The sequence below is a fragment of the Silurus aristotelis genome (assembly GCF_946808225.1).
Source record: "Silurus aristotelis genome assembly, chromosome: 18".
Lineage (NCBI taxonomy): Eukaryota > Metazoa > Chordata > Actinopteri > Siluriformes > Siluridae > Silurus > Silurus aristotelis.
In genome coordinates, this window is record NC_139591.1 from 11,780,678 (window position 1) to 11,807,415 (window position 26,738).

A 26,738-nucleotide genomic window follows, 5' to 3' on the forward strand; every position below is an offset into this window, starting at 1 on the left:
TAACCACCTGTTGTCGAATGCATATCAGTCGGAAAAGAATCGCGTTTGTTCTCCGTCCCAGTAGGTGGCGGAATATGTACCGTGAGCTACTTGGCCAACCGCCATTAATGCAAAACATAAAAGAAGAAGATGGAGAAGAAGCGGTCTTTGTAGGTTTGCGCTTAGATTACTTGAAATTCGGTAGTTATTGTTACACTTTAAGCAAGGTCAAGCTCTGTCATGAACTCAGATCAGACCCGGAATTGAATTTTGTAGTTAGTTATCATAACCAGTGCTGGTTTGAGTGAGATAGCAGCTGGTAGCGCGTTAGCATCCTATCTGGAAAGTGTGCTAGTGTTCTTGTATGTTATTCTGCCTTTACTGACCAACCAATGAACATGCACTTGTAAGCGATATAACATCACCGGTAGCTAAAGCATGACTGAAAACGTTTAGCTAGGGTTTTCCATATACACAGCGTCTTTCTTTTTTTTTTTTTTTTTTTTTTTTTTTTAAGCAGACAGCAGTAATACTGCCAGGTAATACGTTTTCGAATTGCATTTATTTTCAATCGTATGCCTCAATCAAACAAAATAACCCACAATATCAGGACTAAATCCAAATATTAAAGCGGAAATGCTTCACTGTTTCTACACAGCAAAATGACAGACACTTCATCACTGCACTTCGTGAGCGCTTATGCTTTTGAGGCCATTCAGAAGGTGGATGTAATGCGGCTGGCAGCTCTGAGCGATCCGGAGCTCAGACTCTTGCTGCCGTGCCTGGTGAGGATGGCGCTCTGTGCTCCAGCTGACCAGAGCAATGCTTGGGCCCAGGACAAGAAACAAATCCTGCGTCTGCTCTCAGGTGTGGAGGCAGTGAACTCTATAGTGGCTCTGCTTTCAGTGGACTTCCACGCTCTGGAACAAGATGCGAGGAAGGAGCAGCAGCTTAGGTACAAAATTGTCTTTTTGTAGTGTCGTGATTTACTGATGTACAGCTGATGTATTTGTCAACATGACGCTGGTTTTTGTTTTATTATAAACCTGTTTGTCTCTAACAAAAACTGTTATAAAATGGTGATTTTGGAACCCCACTGTCCAACAATATGTATTTTTTTTTGTTTTTTTGTTTTTTCATTACAGGCAGAAAGCAGGTGGGTCAAACAGTGAAAGTATCCTAGTCTCTCAGTTACAGCATGGCTTAGCCCTGGAGTTTGAACACAGTGACCCCCTGAGGAGACTCAGACTGGTTCTTAGTGAGCTGCTGGCAATCATGAACAAGGTACCTACATACATTTGATGTTTAATTCTACTTGTCTTTAAATTAGTGCACTATCACAAGTTTATCTTTTATTTTGTACAGGTTGCTGACCCCAACAAGGAGTTTTTTCTCAAGTCTTCTGAACTGTTTGAAAGTCCAGTGTACCTGGAGGAGGTTGCGGATGTTCTTTGCATCCTTCAAGCAGGTGATTGCACCTGTTTTATAAAATAAGATAATTTAAGCACAAATAATGAATGATCAAATAATTTGTTTCAGAATTTAATGTTGTACAGACAAAATGCTCCTTTGGTTAATTTAACAATGGCAAAAACATAGATACAGACTAAATATGAAGCCCCCAGTATTGTTTTAACAAAAATATGTATAAAAACAACAGCACAGCAGTAGAGATATCACTTATCCCAGCAAAGTATGACAGTGCATTTTTCTGTTTTTTTTTTTTTTCCTGTTTTTTTTTTTTTTTTTTGCCAGCAAAGAAACATTACATAGTTTGGATTATTAGCAGTAACCCATGTAACACTAATTCCATGTTACAAAATCTAATCCAGTACAAAGTGCATACAAATGCAACAACAGCTTTGTCATCAGTCTTTAGAAGCATTATGGATTATTAAAATACAATCATAGTCTTACTCGAGATAAACAATTTTCTTTTTGTAAAACATTTTGGGGGAAAAATATGCAGCTCAATTTTAAATCTATGTAAAAAAAAAAAATAAGCCAACAAAATAACTAACATTGCATTATTAAGATGGATAACTGGTTTTCCCTAGCTGGTTTTATTTTTGAGTTTGCATTTGCTTTTCATTCAATTTTGCAAACTGAGGCATGTTTTTTTGTGGCAATGTGTTTTACTGGTTAACATACACCACTCCTCAAATTATAATCATACCAAAAAATACCATCCAAAAAAATTTCTATAGCTAATAATCTTTATTGTGCATTCATTAAAATGTTACTGTTTGAAAACTAAGTAAACCACTTCTTTTTTGCAGAGCTGCCTTCTTTACTGCCTGTCATTGATGTTGCGGAGGCCCTACTACACGTGCGAAATGGAGAGTGGTTTCTTTGTCTCCTTGTTGCCAATGTCCCAGACAGCTTTAACGAAGGTATTCATATGATATCATTTTAATGGTGCCAGGTGAGCTAATTAAAGTATCTTAGAAACTGCACTTTTATTTGTATTTAAGAATTAAATAGAAATGAACACTAAATGACAAATGGTGTTAAATGAAACAGAGATGTATTCTTAACCTGGTTGCAAAAAAGTCTACTGACCTACTGCTACTTGATTGTAAATGACATTTTATTTTGGAATCAACTGATATTAGCAAAAATAATGTCCATGTATTGTTATGAATTACCAATAAAGGGAGTAATAACTTAACACTTAAATATAAGTGAACACTTTCTGATGTTGCAACTCTAGAAGATCCTCATGTCTTGGCTCCCAGGCAGTGACTAATTGATCCAAAAGTGTGATCTAGCATACAATGTTTAGATATATAAATGTCTCATAAAAATGTGCCACTTTGACTCTAAAGGGAAACTGTCTGCATTTGCAAGTCGTGATGTTTTATGTTTATCATGTCAAAGATGCTACAGTGAAAGCTGAGATGCTGCCCAACAGGTGCTGCAGTTTTATATTCCCTCTTTGATTTGTCCTTATTACTGTAGCCTCTAAAGCAGCTGTTTAAATCTCTCATGATGGGATATTTTTGTTTCCGGAAAAGCTGCTTGAAATTTTCCACTCACTAAATCCGTGGAAATAAAATAAATAATAAAAACAATAAATAATATAATAAAAAAAAATATATATAAATGAATTTAAAATGAGTTTAAAAATGGTAATCGCCCTGTACAGTGTTTTCTTTTATAATACAGTATTATAATACAGATTATAATACTGATTGTGTGTGTGTGTGTGTCTTTTACATTTAATATTTAATTATCTAAAGATATGATCTGCTTAAATGTTTTACTTATTTCAGCATACGTTAACAAATGTCTTCATTCCTTCCATTCTTCATTCACTCCCTTGATATATGGAATTGTCTGGATTTTCTCCTTTGAGGAAAAATTCTTAAAGCTAGACATAAAACGCTGAAGAATCCATTGCGCTAGTGTTAGCCGATAGCCACTTCTTGATTAGCGGCTAACGCTTGCATGCACAAAATAAATCTTATTCCCGGTACGGAGTGAGTAGCCACAGCAACACTGAACTAACCCTAGTTTCTTTTTTATACTCCTGTCATTGTGTATGTTTTCAAGTTAAATAATTAAAGATGCATTTAAAGTGTGAGGCGGAGAATAAACAAACTTGTGGTCCACCACTTAAAATTCCAGATTTTAACTGTGTTCCGCAAGTAAAAAGGATTGCATTCAGTACACGTACTGTACCAGACCGAAAGCCCTGTACCGTAAAGGTTTAATATGAATAAGTGTAAGGTTGGGGTCTAACAAATGTAAACTATTTAATTAAATGTTTTGCATTTATTTAATTTTAAACAAGTTCATTTGTGCCAATTTAAATGATTAATCAATATAATAAAAACTGTATTGCATTAATTCGAGAGATTCTATAAAATATTAGTTTATATATTATTTAACCAAGCAGGCATTTTATTTATTGCATTTTATAAATTGTTTTAAAAAATGTAAACTGTTCAGATGTTGATCACAAATATTAATAATAATAAATAAATAAAAAATAAGCATTTTTTTATTTTGCATTTCTTCCCCCCAACTGTACCGCAATTTAACAGAACCATGACTTAAAGACTGGGGTATGTACTGAACTGTGAATTTAGAATTTTTATACCATTGCACCCCAAAAAATAAAAATACAAATACAAATCTTATACTTATTATAATACATTGGATGCATGGATGGATGGATGAGAGGAAGAAATAGAGAAAGAGAGAGGTATAATTTTCTTCAGAGTTTATGACTGAATTGTGATGATAACGAATGAAAGAAAATGAGCACCAGAAATGTGTATGCCCAATCTCTTAGTGTGTCGAGGTCTTATAAAGTGTGGTGAGCGCCAAGATGAGGAGAGTGTGGGTGGGAGACACAGGACTGAGGCACTAAGGCAGCTGTGCCAGATGAACCCATCTCAAGCTTTTAACATCAGAGCCATGGTGGTAAGAATTCGCAGCAATGTTTAAAGCAGCTTGTGTTTCGGGCTCTCGTAAAAAGTTTTACAGCTTTACTGACACAATCGATTAGTATTGAATATTCTTCACTCTCATTCTCCCCAGGTGGAAGAGTGTCACCTGCCAGGTTTGGGGGTGGCTCTGACTTTAGATTATAAGCCAGGAAGTGCAGACAAAGCTGTTAGTCCTTTGGTGTCTTATGTCAGTGGTCTGCTCCTGGGCACCAACAGCAACGTGCGCACGTGGTTTGGTATGTTCATTCGCAACGGGCAACAGGTAAGAAATTGTTAATTTATACATTTTAAAACGTGTGAGCGTGCATATAGTAGTAAAAAAAGAATGTACACCCTCTTAGAATTCTATGCTTTTATGCATCAGGTCATAATAATCATCTTGTCCTTTGCAGGTATTGGAATTGGGTAAAGACAACCTGAAATAAACTTATAACTATATTCTTTATATAACAAAAATAAGGGCCAAAATGGAGAAGCAATGTGTGAAAAACTAAGTACACCTTAAGATTCAATACCTAATAGAATCACCTTTAGCAGCAAAAACTTAAAGTATTAATTTTCTTTGTGACTTTGTCAGTCTTTGTGGAGGAATTTTGGCCCACTCTTCTTTAGAATGCTGCTCCACTTAATTGAGATTTTTGGGCATTTGTTTATGCACAGCACTCTTAAGATCTCCAGCATTTCAGTTGGATTGAGGTCTGGACTTTGACAATACCTTGATTTTGTCCTTTTTGATTCAGCCACTCTGTTGTCTGCTGGTGTGCTGGTATCATTGTTCTGTTGCGTAGGCTTAATTTTGCCACGCTTTAGCTGTCAGATAGATGGCCTCTAGAATATTTGACTGTAGAACACTTTGGTATACAGAGGAGTTCATGGTCAACTTAATGAATGCAAGTTGCCCAGGTCCTGTGGCTGCAAAACAAATAATCACATCTGTACCAACAAGCTTGAGAGTTGGTATGAGGTATTTGTGCTGACATGTTGTTTACTTTTTTGATAAAAATCACAACATTGGTCTAAAGACATTGTTTAAAAAATGTTGTGTAGATGCAGCTTTACAAATCTAAACCCTGCTGCTCTGTTCTTTTTAGAGGAATTAGGCTGTCTCCTAGCAACCCTTCCAAACAAACTAGTTCAGTCTTTTTTAAATTATACTGTTATTAACTTTAACATTTTAACATGCTAATTAAAGTCTCTAGAATCGAAGATGTAACTTATTGCATTAGCAATTTCTCTGAGCATTGCACCATTTAAGCTTTGGGTGAATTTGCTGGCATGTGTACTCCTGGGAACTTAATTCTTTGTATAGCTGAGTAAAGAAAGGACGTTGTGAATAGATGCGCTTTATTTGGGTGTACTCAGGGTGTACTCACTTTTGTTGCCATAGTGTGTGTGTGTGTGTGTGTATGTGTATGTGTATGTGTATGTACATATGTATATATACACACACGCACATTAAATAAAACAGAATGCAAAGATTTGCAAATCTCATAAACCCATTTTTTTTTTGTTTTGTATTGTTTTAAATATTTATATTCTCACTCTTGATATCACCAATATGAAGACGGGTTCCCTTTTGAGTCTGGTTCCTCTCAAGGTTTCTTTCTAATAACACCGAAGTTTTTTTCCTGCCACAGTCACCATGGCTGCTCATCAAGGATAAATACACATTGCTCACCTTAACGCTTAAATTTTTGTCCAAATTTTAACTCTTTAATCACAAGTTAACTCATGGCAATTGTGTGATTAATTAGGATTAAATATTTTACTTGATTGACAGCCCTAATTATTATACATTATAAGAAAATATATCAAATGTTCTAACTGAGGAAAATTTTCATTATAAGGGATACCATTTTAAGGAAAAAAATTTATTTGATTTCTGTAACACCAAAATGTTGGGGTGGGGCAAAAAAAAAAAAAAAAAAAGCCGGAAAAGTGTTACTTAAAAGAAACAGATTAGTAATCTGATTCGGTATAAAAAGTGTATCATGGAGAAGCAGAGTCTTTCAGATTTAAAGATGGGCAAAGATTCACAAATCTGCAAAAAAACAAAAAAAACATTTTAGCGTAATGTTCCTCAACATCAAATTGCAAATATGAAGAATATCTCATGTAGAATACATAATATCATGAAAAGATTCAGAGAATCCGGAGAAATCTCTGCTGAGGACAAGGGTGAAATCAGTATTGGATGCTTGTGCTCTTTGGGTCCTCAGGTGGGACTGCATTAAAAACAGTCATGATCCTGTAATAGAAATCACTGCATTGTTTTACTAACACATTCAGAAACTATGTGCTCTGAAAACAGTTTGCAGCAGCATCTACTGATGCATATAAAAGTTTTATCATGCAGAAAATAACCCATATGCGAGCAAAATATATATGTATGTTGTGTGGGTGTGTGTCTAGTGTGTGTATATAAATGTATATATGTAGTGTGTGTGTGTGTGAACACATACATTTACATGTTAGTTCTCTTAACATTTAAATCTCTTCCTGTCTTTATTTCCCTAATTTACCTTCAGAGAAAGAGTCAAAGTAGTTCGGTTTTGTGGCAAATGCGGAGGCAGCTGCTGTTGGAACTGGTAGCCATCTTGCCTTGCTCACACAGTGCTTGTGTGCCCAATGACACAAGGCTCAGTCCTGAAACTGAGGGCAACACAGCATACTCAAGCTTGAGAGAGGAGCATGTGGTGAAAGCCAGTTCACTGCTCAGACTTTACTGCGCGCTAATGGGCATTGCCGGCCTCAGGTATTAACCACATACAAACATAGAATAGCTCTAAACGTGCCTTCTTGGTTTGAGCCCTGGGTGTTACCTGTGAAGACTGCATTAGAACTTAGAACTAAGATTGAAAGTGCTGTTAAAGAAAGGATCTACTAATGATGTAAATATACAAGCTCATTTGTCTTGCATGTTAGCGGCATGGCGTGGGTTTTTCTGACCGCTTCTGGAATGGAGTGACCTAATCTTTATTGATGATAGCAACATAGGAAAAACAGAAACATTCTGTACATCAGTTTACAGTGAAATGTATTCAATTAAAATGAGATGAAATTCATCATGAAGCAAGACAATGACCCAAAACACACTGCTAACACAGCGAAGAAATTCACTGGGGGGATATTCTAGAGCTTTTAGAAATGCACATGCATTTCACCTCCTGCAGAAGATAGAGAAGATATAAATGATTTGTTTCAATACTTTTGAAGGGAACTGTTTATTAAATTCAAATATGCACAAAAAAGAAGTGATCAGGAATGGGCAAATACTTTACAGAACCATATAATTTAGCCTAGAAGCATTTGATTATTTTTTAAATAAAAAATCTAAAGATACATTTTTTTTTTAACAAATTTGTATTTATTTATTTTTTTTTTCTTTTCAAGTCAAGTAATGACTAGATGCAGACAATGTATTATTAGTTTATCTAGTATTTTAAAATGCTGTTGGTTTTAGGATGTGAATACGTTTATAGCATTTAGCATTAAATAGTGTTCTTAATCCTTTCTTCCAGACCCACAGATGAGGAGGCTGAGCAGCTACTTCAGCTGATGACCAGCCGCCCCCCTGCTACACCTGCTGGGGTCCGTTTTGTCTCTCTGTCTTTTTGCAAATTACTAGCCTTCCCTACACTTGTCAGGTACTCTTCACTTTCGGTCAGTTTTTTAAGTGAATTATTTTATTTCCGTACGGATTGGCCATGTATGATTTTCTCCCTCTACAGTTTATTTATTTTTTTCTGACCCACTCTGTGGCAATTTGTTTCAGCTGTAATGCAAGCACCCAGATTCATAGTAGTATTTGTATGATGGTTGAACTGGTTATTCTTTTTTTTTTTTTGTGCCGTCAGACTGGCAATATCACCAGGTTACACATAATACACACACTGTAATGGCACATTGAGGCTAAATAATGTGGAAAAATATACAATGTTTTGTATACAATGTTCCGTCTCATTGTGTGACGATGAACACACAGCATGACCTCACCTGTTTTCACCAATTTACTACTTCCTTCAGTAGTTATAGTTTTAATATTACTTTTACAATTAAATTATAACACATTGTATTCACAGTAGAACATAGATAATATATCATATCTTTAAACTAAGGAAATGTGCCATTTTAAGGAGGAAAAATAAGATTATTTTGAATTTTATGACTGCTTCAAGTTTTAGAAAAGTTGTTAAAAGTTAAAAGGCCATGTTTATCATGTGTAGCGTCCCCTCTTCTATTAACAACATCGCATGTTAAGATTGAGCTTTTAATGTCGTCACATTCATGTCTGATATAGGACCAATCCTGGGTCTATTATCTTTTTTTCTTTTTCATTTTTCGTTTCCTGATCTGGCATATGTTTTCAATTGGTGAAATGTCTGAATTGTTTGGCACTTGCACTCTTCTACTAAAAAGCCATGCATGTGTAATAAATGCAGTTTTAGGTTTATTGTTGTTTTGCTAAAATATGCAAAGCCTTTCCTGAATAAAAAAACATTGTCTGGGTGGAAGCATATGTTGCGCGATGGTCTCTTTCCAGATGTGCAAGCTGCCTATTCCATAGGCACTAATACTATCACCCACTAATACTACATACCATCAGAGATAGACACTTTAAACACAGTTCTGATGATAAGCCAGATGGTCCCACTTTTAATCCCCAGGATGTTGATGTCCATAGTTTTCAAAAAGAATTAAATTTTTCTGACCACAGAACAGATTTCCAATTTGCCTCAGTTAATTTTAAAAGAACTTTGATCATGAGCATCCAATATTGTTTTTTGCCCTTGTTCACAGAGATTTCTTTAGATTTTCAGAATCTTTTGCTCATAATTTGTAATGTAGATGCTGAGATATTCAAAGTCTTCAAGTTTATTTTGAGGAACATTATTTTGAAATTGTTCTACAACTTGTACTTCTGTGAGACTCACCCTCTCTAAGATACTCTTTTTATACCCAATCATGTTACTGAACTGTTGCCAATTAACCTTATTAGTTGCAAAATTTTCTTCCAGCTTTTTAGTAACACTTTTTCCAGCTTTTTCTTGCTCCGTCCCAATTATTTTTTTAAGCGCGTTGCAGCCATTTAATTAAATTAAAATGGTATATTTTTCAGTTTTAACATCTGATATTTTCTATATTCTTTTGGGAATAAAATATTTATTTTTTACACAGCCCCCCAACTTATTTGAAAGCCGGGTTGTAGTTTCTTTGTTGTATGTTGGAATTTTATTTCCGGTTTGTTTTTCATACTCAATAGTGAATAATTATTTGTTTTTTTAAGATGACAATTATTTAAAAAAGGCTCTTAACAAAAAAAAGCTTCTGTCTTTGAAGCATAGTCCTCAAATACAATTATTAACTCTGCATTGACAATATGCCAGGCTTTGTATTGTTTGCTATTTCAGTTTACAACCTGCATGTAAAATTCTGTGTTACCCACTACAGCTTTAATGACTTCAAGTGAGAAAAAAAGTTAAATTGCATGTTCTCCTATTACAGGATTTGTACATGGACATGTTGAAGCTTTGTTTGGCTGACTGTGTGTTGTTTATGCTGTGTTCTAGAAAGTTCATGTAATGGGGTTGATATACATGCTGTTTTTCTTGAGAGGTAAAATTAGTGGCCCAAATTTGCTAAATGGGATCCCTTCTTTTGCTACAAATGGCAGTAGTATGCAACTACTGTCAACTGACAAGATAACAGCATAATCCATACAAGTGATGACACAGCAAAAGACTAAATAATGTTGAAAAAATACCACACTTTCCCCAGTGCTATGTGCTTCACAAGTGATTTTCGCTTGAAATTCAAACGCCTGTTAGTACTGCACTGGCTTCTTTGCAATATTTGCACAGCATAAACATGAAGTTTACTTTTCTATTGATACTGCTTTGATAGTAACTTATGAAGCTTAAATGCTTTTTATTTTATTCCAGCTAAAATGTAGATTTTTTTTTTTTACATTAGCCAGATTGATTGCAGTGCAGCTATGAGCCTTAATCTAGTCACGCACTCCCAAATATAATTTTGCCGCCTCAGACAAAATTGCAAATGAAACTGAAATGGTTGCACTGTAGATCTCTGACCTGGCAGCTTACTACTTATTTACTACATAGAAAAGAATCCTGCAGAAACTTGTTTTTTCCACATTCATTTAATTGCAATCGTTTGGGTTCCCTGGTGGTCTAGTGGTTAGGATGCGGCGCACTCACCGGGTTTGATTCCCTGTCAGGGAACCAACCCCAGCCATTAGGGTTGCACAAGCCAGTGCACTCTTAGTGCCAAGCCTGGATAAATGGGGAGGGTTGCATTAAGAAGGGCATCCAGCGTAGAAACGTGCCAAATCGAACATGCGGATCGTGAATACGGATGATCTGCTGTGGCGACCCCTAATGGGAGAAACCGAAATAAAGTATTTAATTGCAAGCGTTTGGATGGGGTGTATAAAAATTTAATTAAACACATTGCCCAAAAAAACAAATCCTGTCTTTATAAAATGCTTTGTGTATTTGCAATTTACTAGTTAGTCCTTAATCTTAAATGCCATGTTGGTCAAAAACTACTAGAGCCTCTCTAATGTGTCTTATTTCTTAACTCACCTTTCCTTTAGTACACCAGAGCAGGAGCAGCTGATGGTAATGTGGCTCAGCTGGATGATTAAAGAGGAAGAATACTTTGAAAGGTACTGAAAATCTGCATGGAGTTTTTTTGCAAAAATGTACTTCATTGTAAAATAAAAACTGTATTTTGTGTTCTCACAAAGTTTTTTTATTTAGCTTAGGGTTATAGTGTCATGGTTTGTCACAATGTATGACTAGACAATTTATTTAAAATGTCTAGTCTCTATAAATGTCTCTTTTATTTGCCTTATTATGCTGCCTTTTATTTTTTAGCTTCGGGATTATATTAGCCTACTTTGACTACATTGTCATTTTAACAGATTTTACAGAAACAACTTTAACATTTTTAAATGGGAAAACACTCAAGGAAACACTTTTCTATCATCTCACATAAACTAACCCAGGAAAACCAATTTGAAGTATTGAAAAAGAAACATGAAATTTATAAGTGCTTGTTAGTGATGTCACTGAGGGTTATGAGTAGGGTAGCAGCTATCGATTATAAACAACAATACTAAATATTCAAGAAAAAACAAGTAGTCCTGTTCCTCCATTTTTCAGTCTGCAGCATTAGAATTATGTATATTCCACTACATAAGGACAGGACTTTAACTCTGGACTTGCACAGCACAGTGCACTTTATACCACACCATACCGCACACGGTCACTTTAAGGACAATCACATCAACCACCTTAAATTTTTACTGTTGTAAATGTTTACTGTAATCCTGTATATACACATTTTTCTCATATATATCTTTTTATATTTTATATAGTTTATACCCTTTATTTATCTGCCTTCTTTTTTCTTGGTTTATTTTTCTCCCCATCCTATTCCTTCATGCCGGACCATCATATAAAGCCTTTCACTGCATGATTAGCTAAAGAAAAGTTGGAATTGCAGGGAGAAAAAAGGTGAAATTAAGCAAACTTTTGGGCAGTTGCTTTTTTAAGATCATTGCTGATTTCATTCTTCATTGGCATTATGTTAACCTATACCTAAAAAAAACCGATAAAACTTGGGCTTTTATAAAGGTGGTCACATTTGCTGATGAACAATTAATCAAGGGCATTTGATTAGGAACTCCTGCCATCTTATCCTCTTGATTTCTATGGCAGCATTAAGGGTATTCTTACACATGGTTTTTCTATTTCAGCTTGATTTAAAAAAAATATATATTTTTAAAAAGACACTGTGCAATATATCGTGTTGTTCAACTGAGGTTGCATTTTCCGAATTTTAAGAGCTGATAAGGAACAGATTGTTTGTATGCTCTGATGCATAAAACCATATTATTCAAATAAGGTATACTTTCTTTTTCACATGAATGTTTTTATAGATGTACCATGAATCATTAATGTAAAAAACCTGGCTTCTCTCTGTTCCTCTCCCTTTTCTCATACAGTGCTGCTGGGGTTTCTGCTTCATTTGGAGAGATGCTCTTGCTTGTTGCTATGTATTTTCATACCAACCAGCTCAGCGCCATTATTGAGCTGGTCTGCTCTACATTAGGAATGAAGGTGAGCCTTTAAAATCAGTATCAATGGCTGTAAGACTGCCACTGTACAAACACACTTAACTGCACAACCTGCAAAAGTGTTTTACTGTAAATACACAAAATATACACATTGCCAAATAGTAATATTTTGCGGATTCTTCATTTCTAGTGTCTACCAGGTCTAGGTGATGCTTTGGGGTGTCCCAGTCCAAATCTTTCAGCATATTTTATTGACATCCTCTATGAGCTTGTATTGCACCCTGAGGCATTAAAATGAACTCACTGCACTGTCTTATTGTGATTGTTGTGTGACCAGTTGTTAGTGGCTAGGTTTGTTGAGCAAGGCAAGTTAGATACCGCATGAATTAATAGCAGTGACAAATAGTAATGTCTCTAAAATATCTTCCCTAAACTTCCTTTTCCTTGATTTCATTAATTGCTTAAGTTTTTTTCATAAGTTACCAAGAGAGTAGCATGTACGACATTTGGCAGAGCAAGAAGTAGCAGCTGTGATTAATTACCTTATTTATAGTTCATGCCTTTTCTGGTGTATCATTGTCTGAAATTAGATTTTGTTCCATAAGTTTAGGGTCAGAATTCTATGTCCCACTGGTTTAGGTTTTCTCCCAATCTATATGTGTGTTTTGAGGGTTCACTACCTGTGGTGCCAATTTCTGTGTTAAATCCTCAATAAGTGCATGTAAGTAAACTTTGAATATGGCCTCTTTCTTTCATGTAAGACAATTTTTAAATTGTCAGTAATTTTGGTGGGATTGAAATAATAAATGTTTTGATCATTTAAGCACCTAACTGAACACAGATGATATACATTGAACTTTTTCAGGCTTTTTTACCCACAAGGATCACTCAAGCACCATGAATTTGCACATCAATGTCATAACAATTATTCAGATTTTGAAGAAGACTGCAAGGTTGTTGTTTTTTCCTGCTATTTGCTGTAGCTGACGTTGGAGTTGATTGGATGGTAGTTGTAGTGAATTACTATAATGAATAAATCTATCTATCTCTGTCTGTTTACCTAGCTATTTCTTCAATCAATTTAAATTTGTGGATGTTAATTGTAAAGAAGGGATCATCCACAAAGTGTTTACATTTCTTGCTGACTTGTTCAAGGTGGAACAGAGAGTGTTGCATGTATTAGTTTTCTTTTGAGGCTGTGTCTAATAAATGTATAGTATTTTACCATCTAAAGTCCATTTATTCTAAACCACAAGTATTATATTGATGGCTTCACATGCATAGTACTAATCCTATATTTGCTTATTGCAGTTTTAGAATTTGTCTTCTTAAATGTGTTTTTTTATATTTGCCAAATTTAAAATGTATTCCTTGAATGTTATTTCCCAGATTGCCATTAAGCCCAGCTCTCTGAACAAAATGAAGACCATTTTTACCCATGAGATCTTCACTGAGCAGGTACAGTACAAACAGGAAGTTCTCAAATAGGGGTTCTTAATTTTACAGCAGCATGTTTGCTAATTATTGAGAGTATGACTACCATCAATTTTTAGCTCATCATTAATTGATATTGTTTTCATCATCCTATTTGTTTATAACATGTATCAATAACAATTTTATGGATTATTCAATATCATGCTGTCATGAGCTGATCATATTTGCTTTTCATAACTTGTGAATTCCATAACAGTACTTGGATTATATTGTAGGTGGTTACTGCCCATGCAGTGAGAGTGGCTGTCACCAATAACCTGAGTGCCAATATAACTGGCTTTTTACCCATCCACTGTATTCACCAGCTGCTCAAAAGCAGGGCCTTCACTAAGCACAAAGTCTCCATCAAGGTATAGAAGAAGTTTTTACTCTACACATGTGATTATATTGTTTCTGTTCAACTGTATATTTGTCTGTCTGCCTGCCTGCCATTTTTATTCATAAAAATCTATCTATAATCAATGTCCTTCTCCTTTCCGGGAAACCGTATTACAGTTTTGACCATTTTTATTTATTCACTTTAGTTAATTTTATTGGAGCGCTTACTTGATAATAGACTTGATAATAGAATGTATTATAAATACATAATAGAAAGTATTATAAAGCTGGGATGCAGTGCAGCTAACCTAAGTACACAGGGGTGTGTGTATGTATATGTATATGTATATATATGTATGTATATATATGTATATATATATGTGTATATATGTGTGTATATATATATATATATATCCGTGTATACAGTGGGGCAAAAAAGTATTTAGTCAGCCACCAATTGTGCAAGTGTTCCCACTTAAAAAGATGAGAGAGGCCTATTATTTTCCTCATAGGTACACTTCAACTATGAGAGACAAAATGAGAAAAAAAAATCCCAAAAATCACATTGTCTGATTTTTAAAGAATTTATTTGCAAATTATGGTGACCAAATCACCTACAAAAAAGCAAGATTTCTGGCTCTCACAGACATGTAACTTATTCTTTAAGAAGCTCCTCTGTCCTTGTTACCTGTATTAATGGCACCTGTTTGAACTCGTTATCAGTATAAAAGACACCTGTCCACAACCTCAAACAGTCAGACTCCAAACTCCACTATGGCTAAGACCAAAGAGCTGTCAAACGACACCAGAAACAAAATTGTAGTCCTGCACCAGGCTGGGAAGACTGAATCTGCAATAGGTAAGCAGCTTGGTGTAAAGAAATCAACTGTGGGAGCAATTATTAGAACATGGAAGACATAAAAGACCACTGATAATCTTCCTTGATCTGGGGCTCCACACAAGCTCTAACCCTGTGGGGTCAAAATGATCACAAAGAACGGTGAGCAAAAACCCCAGAACCACATGGGGGACCTAGTGAATGACCTGCAAAGAGCTGGGACTAAAGTAAAAAAAAAACTACAATCAGTAACACACTACGCTGCCAGGGATTTAAATCCTGCAGTGCCAGACGTGTCCCCCCTACTTAAGCCAGTACAAGTACATGTCTGAAGTTTGCTAGAGAGCATTTGCCATTTCTAAAGTTTTGGGACTCCAGCGAACCACATTAAGAGCCTTCCCAGGGGTGGCCGGCCGACCAAAATTACCCCAAGGGTACAGCGACGACTCATCCAAGAGGTCACAGAAGACCCCACAACAACATTCAAAGAACTGGGCACTTCACTTGCCTCAGTTAAGGTCAGTGTTAATGACTCCACCATAAGAATGAGACTGGGCAAAAATTATCTGCATGGCAGTGTTTCAAGACGAAAACCACTGCTGAGCAAAAATAAGATAAAGGCTCATCTTAGTTTTGCCAGAAACATCTTGATGAGGGCCATGTAGTTTTGGATTTTGTTTTCCCTCAATAATAACCTTTATTTAAAAACTGCATGTTGTGTTCACTTGTTATCCTTTACTAATATTTAAATTAGTAACAAACATGCAAAAAATAAGAAATCAGACAATTTTCACGTGTGTGTGTGTGTGTGTGGCAATGAACGTTGTCTCAAAGCAGCTTTACACAGATCATCTATTTTTCTACCTCTTTATCTCTCTCTTTCTTTCTCTCACACACAAAAGTGAGTGCACCCCTCACATTTCAGCAACAATTTTAGTATATCTTAAGGGACAATACTATAGAAACGAGACTGAAGCTTGTATAGCAGTAGAGATTTACTGTTTTCTAAAATTACAGCCATTATTGTCAAGAATTATGGCAAAAAATTTAGTATAGCCTAAATGATAACAGCTGTACATCATGTAACCATGCAAAACCACACGTCCTATTCATCATGTTCATGTTTTTGTCTGCTTGACAGGACCATACAAATGTTTGTATCTTGTATTAGAGCAGTTAAAATTTTGTGCGTCAAGTACAATTCTTTCATACTGACCACTGGATGTTCATCATGGCACCTCATGGCAAAGAACTCTGTGAATATTAGAGAATAAAAATTGTTGCTCTCCACAAAGATGGCCCAAGCTATAAGAAGATCGGTAACACCCTAAAACTGAGTACAGTGGCCAGAGTCATACAGAGGTTTTCCAAGACAGGTTCCACTTGGAACAGACCTTGCAAGGGTCGATTGAAGTTGTTGAGTCCTCATGTTGTGTGTCAGGTGTAGAAGCTGCTTTAAAAACGCATGAGTGCTGCCAGCATTGCTTTAGAGGTTGCAGAAGGTCCGCTTGTCAGTGTTCAGACTATACGCCGCACACTGCAAAATTTGGTTTGCATGGTCGTTGTCCCAGAAGGAAGCCTCTTCTGAAGCTGGCTCACAAAAAAGCCTGCAAACATTTTGCTGAAGACAACATGTCTAAGAGCATAAATTACTGAAAACAAGCCCTGTGGTCTGACAAAACTAAGATAAACTCCTTTGGCTCAGATGGTGTCCAGCATGTGTGGTGATGCCCTTTTGAGGAGCACCAAGTAAATATTGTCTTGCCTACAGTCAAGCATTGTGGTGCTAACATCAAGGAAACAATATATTCATTTACATTTCTATAACATAGCAGGGGATGGGGATTATGCAGCTTAAGTTGTTGTAATTGCTTATAGATCAATTTACAGTATTTTCCGGACTATTAAGCCCCGCGGCTTAAACAATGAAGCGGCTAATTTATGGATTTTCCCTGTTTCACAAGCTTCAAGCCAAAAAACTGATCCCCATAACATTAGACTAATGAAATTGCCGAACGGGTTCAGGTGAACCAATGAAACTCTTTATATTAAATCGTGCTCCCACTGAATCGGGCCGCAACAGATCATCAAAATCATAGATGAGGTTCCTCTGACGTTTGACCTGCCGCTCACTCGGACTGTCAAAAGGAAATGCGAATCATTCGTCACGCTGAAAACAACCGGGCATGAAAAAAAGGCACTTCACCTGTGTTCTGACCTGCACGGCATTGGGAGAAAAGCGTCACAGATAGTGGTTTTTAAACGCACATTGATGCGAAAAGAAAAACTCTCGTAAAAAAAATTGTGTTTTGAACTCTCACAATTGAAAAGAAAGTTGTGAAAGGAAGGAGGAAGACCGTGAACAATGACTTTCTTGGTAGGCTACAGTTAAGATACAAGCCGTGTAACAGGCGCACTGTCTTTCATTAAAGCCTGTGTAAAGTTCATTAGTTTCAATGTAGTCACCTGCGGATTTATATTCAAAATAAAAACCTTTGTCAAATTCAGTGGGTGCGGATTATATTTGGGTGCGCTTAATAGTTCCGAAAATTACGGTAGATATAATTTAGTTTTGTTTATAAAGCATCTCTTTATGTTTTTCCCTCTCCAGGACTGGATCTTTAGGCAGCTGTGTGAGACCAGCACACCTCTTCATACTCAACTGCTTCCTCTCATTGATGTCTATATTACTTCCATTCTCACACCTGCCTCTAAGGCCCACCCAGAGGCTACTAACCAACCAATCACAGAGCAGGAGATTATTAATGTTTTTGAGGGCCGGACAGGGGTGAGACGTTTTTTTATGTTGGCATAATGCACTACAATGTACATAAATACTTGTACAGAGTTGAGGAATTTATACAAACATTCATATATGAAACACCCATGCACCCCCCCCCCCCTCTCTCTCTCTCTCTCTCGCTGTCTATCTTGCTGTCTATCTTTATTTCCCCAGGGAGCTGCAGAAAAGGGACAGCAGTATAGCATTACAACCCAGCTGCTGATTCTATATTATATTCTATCTTATGAAGAGGCTCTATTGGCCAACAGCAAAGCACTTGGTCTGTACATAAATGGTTTTTCTTCTTAGTCTCTTACATCCTATGAAAGTAGTAAAGGTGTACCTAGTTTTTTGCACACATAGCTTTTTCTTATTTTTGGCTTTATTTTTTTAAAGAAAAAAAAAATCACACTATGTAAGATGTAATGTGGTATTTGCTTTTTTTTTTTTTACCTGCTTAAAACCATAGATTTCAAAGATGATATACTTTTCTTTTTCACACAACTCTATCTTAATCTAGATGACAATTAATAACCATTATTTTCATCAGTCCTGATGCAGAAAAAGCCAAAGTCCTACTCTGCTACGCTTATGGACCAGATCCCTATCAAATACCTCATCTGTCAGGCTCAGGGATTGCATCAAGAGTTGGGTGGTAAGATGAGCATTTACAGTTGTACATATAAGTTGTTCATATCAGATGTTTATAATAGGTTAAATAAATGAGTGGACTTATTCTTTACTTAAAAAAAAAAACTAATTTATAATGAATTTAGGCAATAATAATCATTGTTTATACCATTTCTTTTTAGGACTGCACTCTGCTTTGTTGCGTCTCTTAGCCACCAACTACCCTCATTTGTGCATGGTGGAAGACTGGATGTGTGAGGAAGAGGTGACTGGCACTGTTCCCCTCATGCGAAAAATGTTGCTCACCAGCCCAGCATGCAAGTACTCACATGCCCAGTTGCACAAGGGTGAGCCATGCTTTTATCTTCAGCCTGGGAAATTTGTGTTTGCAAACAAAAAAAAACATTTGAATTAAATGCTTTAGGTTTTGCTGTATGTGAAGACACTTTGTTGTTTTGAAAAGAAAAAACTACTTTGTGGGGAAAACAAAAAATGTGTGTCTTTGTGGGGAAAATAACAGCAAGTTCATTTTAGATTCATTTTAAATAAAATGTTTCATATAATCCTGGCAAAAGGAATTAAAGGCAAAAGACACACACTGGCCAAAAATGTTGCTGTTTAATAAGCAAGAACCAAGAGCCTAAGGCCAATTAATTATTACAATGATTAATATGTTTTAGCTGGCAAAAAGTCTTTTGACCCTAACTGATGCACTAAGCATCTTCCTGTTTCTAAAATTGTCAGAAGACGTACATAAGATGTAAAAGAGTTGTGCATCAAAAATTTCAGATTATTTTCCTGCATCAGGCAAAGAAAAAAAACAAGGAGAGATTGCTCCAACCACTGGAACTGGGGGGAATATGTTTTGCTTTTGTATCAGAACTAAACATTCTCAAACTATATAATTTTTTTGTCACAGATCTATAGTTTATCTTAAATATTTTATTGTCACTTTCGGTGAATGTCCAGTGTACCAGAAAATTCAGCCGGCAATTCTTTACCGGACAGAACCACTCTTCCTTATAATCTCTTTGATATAAATTAATTCGGCACATTTGATGATGCAGATGAGCGTTCTTTTCATTTACATAAAATTTAAAAGCTATTTTTATTTGCTGAATTTAAAACATTAAACCTAAATATTAAATGTTACAATTTGTTTTTCATTTGTGCATTTTCCCATATGGGAGATTATTATATTACAACATGATTTATTCAGCCTTAATGCAACTGGGATTACAAATACCGGTAGTTATATTTTGAGTTGTAGCACTTGGTTGTTGTTTTGCAACGGAGTTGCATTTGCAATTTGGATTGGATTAAAGTATAGCATCTTGTACTCTGTACCTGTTTTCTGTTACTGTTATGATTTGATTTTTGCTCTGTCTTAGCCTTTCAGAATATAAGACGGAGTGGACACATACTGCTGCAGATCCTCGAGTATTTGACACTGCTAAGTGCAGGGGATCTGATCCCCTATGCAGAGGCCCTGACCACTAATATGGGCTTGCTGCTAGAAGACAACATTCCTCGCAGAGTGCTGCAGACTGTTAATAAGCTCTGGCTGGTACTCAATACAGTAATGCCTCGAAGGTGATTTAAGGAGATTAGGGAATATTGTAGTGGTGATAAAATATCATACATACCAGTCCTAAATGCCATTTGCAGTGTTTTACCATCTGTATATCTTCAATCTCTCTCCAATAAGGTCTTTTATTCTCTATGAACCTAAAATGGTGAAAATGCTGAACTGAATTAAAGTGCTAAATGTATTTTGTTCTATTTATTCTATATGAATCTAATTGAAAAAAATAATATATGCACAAAATTAAATGTATTTGCAGTCTCATTTTTCTCCTTTCTTTTTCTCTATTTTCCTCTCAGGCTGTGGGTGATGACAGTAAATGCTTTGCAGCCATCTGTGAAGCACCTCAGGAAGCAATGCTACACTCAAAATGACCTGTTAGTGGACCCTCTTATTGTATTGCGTTGTGACCCCAGAGTGTTAAGGTATTAGAGCATTTCTTTTCAAATTACCTTTATACTGAATTAATGATTTATATACTATCAAGGTGCTTCTAAAGAAATGCACCCTTAAGAAAATTTTTCACACATCTCTTTTTTTTCTTTCAGTTTTGCCATGACCTAGACATTTTTAAATTGAAGAAAGAATGCATATTATCTTTGCAGATGTCCTCCCTTGATGGATATAACCTTGCACATATTGAATGGCTATTTAAAGGCATCCAAGGCCTACCTAAATTCTCATTTGAAGGAGACTGCTGAATTTGAGAGGCAAAATCAAAGTATACCAAACCTGGGGATTGCTGGTCAGCCAGATACACCAGAGGTCACAAGGGAGGAGTTAAAAAATGCTCTACTGGCTGCACAGGTAATACTCATAAAAACAGTAAAACAAACTGTTTTTTAAAATGTTCTTATTAATATTTAAATAAAAATTAAATTTATACTAAGTAAAATGTCATATCTGAATTTATATTTTGACTTGTTTTAAAACTGCAGGACAGTGCAGCAGTGCAGATTTTATTGGAGGTGTGTCTGCCTTCCTATGAGGAGGAGAAACAAGCAAGCAGAAGAGGTCTGTATAGACAGCCATATAATAAAAAAGTGTATATATATGCATTGGTGTACAAATGTATAAGCATTTGCTCAAAACCACAACTACTGCTGTTAATTGCTGCTTATAGATTTAGTGTTTGTTCGCACTGTTTTAATTATATCCATCGCTATTTCGCGAGCAAACTGATTGTGCAATCCGAGTCACGACAGAACAGATTACACAATAGCACTTCATTAAACTGTACCGTTTTCACATAATGAGGATTATGTGGAGTTTTTGTTTAACCTTCATCTGTTACAATTTGTTTGTTTATTCAATTTATATATAATTTAATTATTTTATATATATATTATAATTTAATTATTTTATATATATATATATATATATATATATATATATATATTATTTAATTATTATATATATATTATTATTTAATTATTATATATATAAAGTATGCTTGTCAACTTGCAGGTATTAATTAAACACAATACTGTGTATTTACGTTAATACATGTTAATAATTTTTTCAAGCAAAAAAAAATTTTATATACCCAATTTACACCTTGCATACTTTTTATTTTTTTACAGAAACAACCCAGCATATGGGAATTTTTGTTTATAGTATGGTTAATCGATTTATCAATATAATCATTAGTTGCAGCCCTATTAAAAACAAATTAAATGTAATTTTTTGATACATCAAGGTAGTAATAAAAATTTCAAGACATTTCAGTGAACATCCTAAAGATGGTTCTAAATATGAAGATGATGAAACCAATACAAATAAACAGATGTTGGCAAGACAGAATTATGTCAATGGAATTCCAATGTTCTTAGAGTTTGACTTATTTTGTCTTAAACTTCTTTTACTGCCACCATCTTCATGGTTAGTTAGTAGTTCACAAACTAACTTGTTGGTTAATGACTACAGTCACTAATTTTTTCTAATAATTTGCCCATGTTTGACCCTGAGAGTGATCATACATACAAATGGACAATGGCTTGTAGTTATAAACTACTGCTGACAATGTTTCTCTGGGTGGTGATTTTTTTTCTTAACACATTCGTAACATGTGTGTACCTGTTTATAAACAATAAAACACTTTCACTTTGTCTACTCGGTAGGTTCCTTTTTGCCAAAGAATGTTCACTCTGCTTCAGCTTTTCCTAAAAGGCAGAAGGGAATAGCAAGAGCCCTGGGGGCACCCAGTTGGCCACAAAAGCCTGAAGGCCGACCAATGGAGGCTAAAGAGGGGGCTGAAGGGGGATTACTCAGTGACATCAGGGAAGTACAGTGCCTCATTTGCTCGTTGCTGCACCAGATGTTTATTGCGGATCCCAACATCGCCAAACTAGTGCACTTTCAGGTAATGTCTCCAAGAAACATCTTGTTTTACACAAAAAATGCATAATAACTTCTGATTTTGATTATGGTTTTATGAATTAAGGTTGAGTGAATCAGAAGCTTAAAAGGTAACTTTTTTTTGCAGCTTATAAAATGAGTAAAATCAAGTGTACTGTAGGTTTTGAGTATTCAGACAAAATAAAGACAATAAAACATTTTATTCGTAGCACAGAAGCACAGCTGACATGTCAGGTATTAAGATTTGTGTTGGGTAACAAAAATTTGTGAAGACCTGACCATAAATATCGTATATGTGCTTTTTGAACATTCCACATTTACTCCCCATTTGCTGCAATAATAACCTCCACTCTTCTAGGAATATGTTTCACTAGATTGTGGAATGTGGTAACCTGTGGTAAACGTGTGCTCATTCAGCCATAAGGGCATTAGTCAGGGGGGCCTGGTGTGGCTTCAGTGTTCCATTTCATCTTAAAGGTGTGCAGTAGAATTGAGGTGAGAGCTCGGTAGCAGGACATTCAAGATCTTCTACTCAAACCCATGTAAACTATATCATGAAGCTTCCTTCATGCAAAGGGGCATGCTGGAACAGTTTTGGGTCTCCTAGTTCAAGTGAATGGAAAATTTTATGCTGCTGCATCAAAGATATTGTATGAAATTGTGTGCCTCCAACTCTGTGGTATCAGTTTAGGGAAGATCCATGTGTGCTTGGAACAGAAGTGTCCCAACACCTTTTGTCCATATAATGTATGTACTCATATGTGTACTCTGTGTACCTTAATTTGTATCATTTCCTCTCCTATAACTCCTATGACTATCATACACAGTCATTAACATAAAAATCTTAACATTTACAAGGTTATCTTAGCTGTCTACCACAGTATATTTAAATTAAACGTATGCAAGTTTTTCAGCTTGAAATTTTTATTGAAATAGTAATGAAATTATTTAATTTACAATCTGAACCAATAATTGGTTTAGAATTTATTTCAGGAGTGGCATTTGTATTTGCGGTTACAATCAGTTGCTATTAACACCCACTATGAAGTCCAAATCAGTCAGTTAGTGAAGCAATACATATTTTCACAGGAAAAAAGTTAGTATATTTCTAAAACAAAATAATGCTGGTGAGTTTAGAAACACCAAAGACATGAATGACCACAGAATAATTATTTCTGTAATGAAGAAAAATCCCTTCACATTTACAATAGTTGGCCAGATAAAAAAAACTCCCTAAAGAAGCTGCCTACTACCTGGAGGATGATTGTTGGACGACAGCTTTTTGGCACATTTTGTCTATGGTTTAGCGAGGAGGTGGCTTATTACACTTTGTTGGTGGACTGTGATTAAAATAAAAATTAGGCCTTTTTGCTGATCCTTAGAGGATGATAAATGAAAGGCCTTGGTGTGTTTAAAATAAAAATAGACCTAGTTCTTAATTCCAGTCACAGCTAATTGTATTTAATTGTATATTGCAGGGTTATCCTCAGGCTCTACTTCAGCTGGCTGTAGCTGGCATTCCTTCCATGCACATCTGTTTGGACTTTATACCAGAGCTTTTGGCACAGCCTCAGCTTGAGAAACAGGTAGACTGTCACATCTATTACTTTTTCTGTGAATTTGCTCAGCCTTTTATCTGTGTTACATAAAATGACATTTTTGCCCCTAAATAATTTGAGAAATAATGCATATTGTAGGTATTATATGAAAAGCTAAGGCTTAACTCTGGCAAAATGAAAGACTTTGTTTCCTGTCTCCTGATAGTTATGCACACTTTTTTCCTCTCAGATCTTCGCAATTCAGCTTCTGTCCCACCTTTGCACACAGTATGCTCTGCCTAAATCCCTCACTGTGGCCCGCCTGGCTATCAGCGTGATGGGTACTCTGCTCACAAGTAAGCAGACATTTGTTGTTTCCTTCCGGTTGTTTTTGTTATGATATTATTTGCTCGAAATTGCAACAGTTATTAAATGTATACCTCTTTATACCTCTAAGTTTTTTTTTTTTTTTTTTTTTTCCTGTACCTAGTCCTTACACGTGCCAAGCGCTTTGCTTTCTTCATGCCCACCTTACCATGTTTGGTGTCCATTTGCTTGGCTTTTCCTCCACTCTATGATGATGTAGCATCCCTGCTAGTGCAACTGGGCCAAGTGTGTGCTGCTGATGTTGCAGCTAAAACCAGGGACATCGACCCATTTATTGCCAGTAAGTTTTTAAAAATGCCTTTTTTTTTATTATTATTTTAATATTTTCCTGTTTAAATGTAAGTAACTAAGTATTTGTGTTAATGCAGTTTTTAAAACTAGATGACACAAGGAATTTATATATTTCTGTAAATTTGTTTAGTAGGAAACTCACTAATATTAATTGATGTGCATTTATAGCAGTAGCCATGGGTGTAAATCCCGGGGGGAAATATAATATAAAATGTTTTTTTTTTTTTTAAATCGCACTCTATTGTAAAAAATATATGTATGCATACCTAAATAATTGTGTAAGTAAAAAAAAAAAAATGCATTTAGAAACAGTTGAGTTCCCCCTCCCCTTCCTCACAGTGGTTTGACCCACTGCTTGCGTTCCCAGTTCATCTCACCTACTCTGCACACACGAGTGTAATAATAATGATAAAAATCTTTCACTGTGGAGACACTGTGTCTTTTATAAGTAAAGTAAATTTGACTGTATTATTTGTTTCCCCTTCAAAAATTGCTCATGAGAAACTTTATATTTTTTGTCCCCCCTACTGTTAAATGAAATTTACGCCCATGGCAGTAGCAGCAGAAAAATTCCGAAGTCTACGTGACGTATAATTCTACATTTCTGATCTACGATCTCATTAATCTTTTGAACTCGAAGCCAAATCTTTTTCAAGTATTTAGCAAAAAGGAAAATACTGACCTTGTCATTCCAATACATTTGGAGGAATCATGTCAGATTTTTCTCTACCTTTAATGTAATATAGCGACAAACAAAATTTAAGTGGTGGAATACAGATAACTTCTTCTTTCGGCTTCTCCCATTAGGGGTCGCCACAGCGGATCATCCGTATTCATGATCCGCACGTTTGATTTGGCACGTTTTTACGCTGGATGCCCTTCCTAACGCAACCCTCCCTATTTATCCAGGCCTGGGACCAGCACTATAAATCAAATAAATAAAGTGTTCACACCTCATAACTAATACTTTGTCAAATGCAATGTTTAATTGTAAAACAAAATTTAGCCTTTTTGAGCAAGAATATATTTAAGTTATTGTTATTTGTCCATTTGTTTTATGTGTATTCATTTGGCTACAATATATTAATCATTTTTAAAGCTATTTTGTCATGAGTTTTAAATTTTTTGTGAAACACTACTATAGTGTGTACAGTAAGGAGGATTATAATTCATGGGCTCAACACTGCTTTCCTAGTGTCATTGTACCATATAAAGGATTTCATTTGTCATCTTATTTTCATAGGGCTACAGTATTTGAGAGAGAGGCCACAGAATTCACTGGAGCCAAATGTGAGATTGTTCAACGTGGATGTGCCTAAGAGATCAGCTGAAGAACTGTGTGAAGCTGACCCAGATGTTCAGCTGTGTTACTGTATAGAGGCTACCTTCATGGACATCATTAGCACCAGCACACAGGGATTATAATGAAAAAGCATGACAGGATTAGAGAGTGAGCCTTTTGTAGTATTCCCATGACATACACATCAGGGAAGACTTAAGTTATTCTCCAATACAGTACATTTAAATCCCATTTGTTTATCTTGATAACACAGGGACTGTAAACAGGCCACTTGTAGCTTGGCAAAACAACTTCTTGCATTTACTGATGGTTAACTGTTTTTTAGACTACTTTACAAAGTATACACAATCGTATTGTGTGATTTGATTTAAAACAAAATTAATTTTTAATACCTTTTCCACTTGATTTTTTAAACTCGTGTGTATATATATTTCACAGCTATTTTGTCTATGATAAAATCTATCAAAACATTTATTTTGCAGTTTGTGGTTAATATTTTTATGGTTTAGTGATTAGCGCTGTTAAAATTCCCGAGATGTATCAGGCAATGCATTAACTCTCAATGCATTACAATATAGGTAGTGGAATGATGGTATGACTATGTTCGTCTCATGCAAAAACAAATTGTCAAGCCTTTATCTATATACTGTATACTATTCAACCAGAGGATTTTACAT

The 26,738-nt window shown here is 35.5% G+C and overlaps 1 protein-coding gene across 2 annotated transcripts; it reads left to right on the plus strand.

The window, feature by feature from the left end:
- Positions 1 to 90: 90 nt before the first annotated feature.
- On the plus strand, positions 91 to 26,531 carry ints2 (integrator complex subunit 2). 2 transcript variants are annotated; one of them, XM_083569042.1, is made up of 26 exons: positions 91 to 518; positions 638 to 934; positions 1,125 to 1,263; positions 1,345 to 1,447; positions 2,259 to 2,372; positions 4,280 to 4,410; positions 4,528 to 4,698; positions 6,965 to 7,191; positions 7,958 to 8,083; positions 11,053 to 11,124; positions 12,469 to 12,583; positions 13,930 to 13,998; positions 14,250 to 14,384; positions 17,802 to 17,978; positions 18,147 to 18,252; positions 18,523 to 18,627; positions 18,785 to 18,949; positions 19,994 to 20,195; positions 20,487 to 20,612; positions 20,793 to 20,994; positions 21,126 to 21,201; positions 22,308 to 22,549; positions 24,024 to 24,131; positions 24,334 to 24,439; positions 24,574 to 24,750; positions 26,005 to 26,531. In XM_083569042.1, exons 2-26 carry the CDS (start codon positions 642 to 644, stop codon positions 26,184 to 26,186), a joined length of 3,669 nt encoding a protein of 1,222 aa, XP_083425168.1. In that variant the 5' UTR covers positions 91 to 518; positions 638 to 641; the 3' UTR covers positions 26,187 to 26,531. The 2 variants fall into 2 exon arrangements, with proteins under 2 accessions (XP_083425168.1, XP_083425169.1); XM_083569043.1 differs by having other exon boundaries at positions 22,344 to 22,549.
- The last annotated feature ends 207 nt before the right edge of the window (positions 26,532 to 26,738 follow it).

Coding starts and splice junctions, on each gene's coding strand:
- ints2 (XM_083569042.1), top strand. CDS start 642: ATGACAGACACTTCATCACTGCACTTCGTGAGCGCTTATGCTTTTGAG. Junction 2,373..4,279: donor CCCAGACAGCTTTAACGAAG/GTATTCATATGA, acceptor CCAATCTCTTAG/TGTGTCGAGGTCTTATAAAG. Junction 8,084..11,052: donor GCCTTCCCTACACTTGTCAG/GTACTCTTCACT, acceptor CCTTTCCTTTAG/TACACCAGAGCAGGAGCAGC.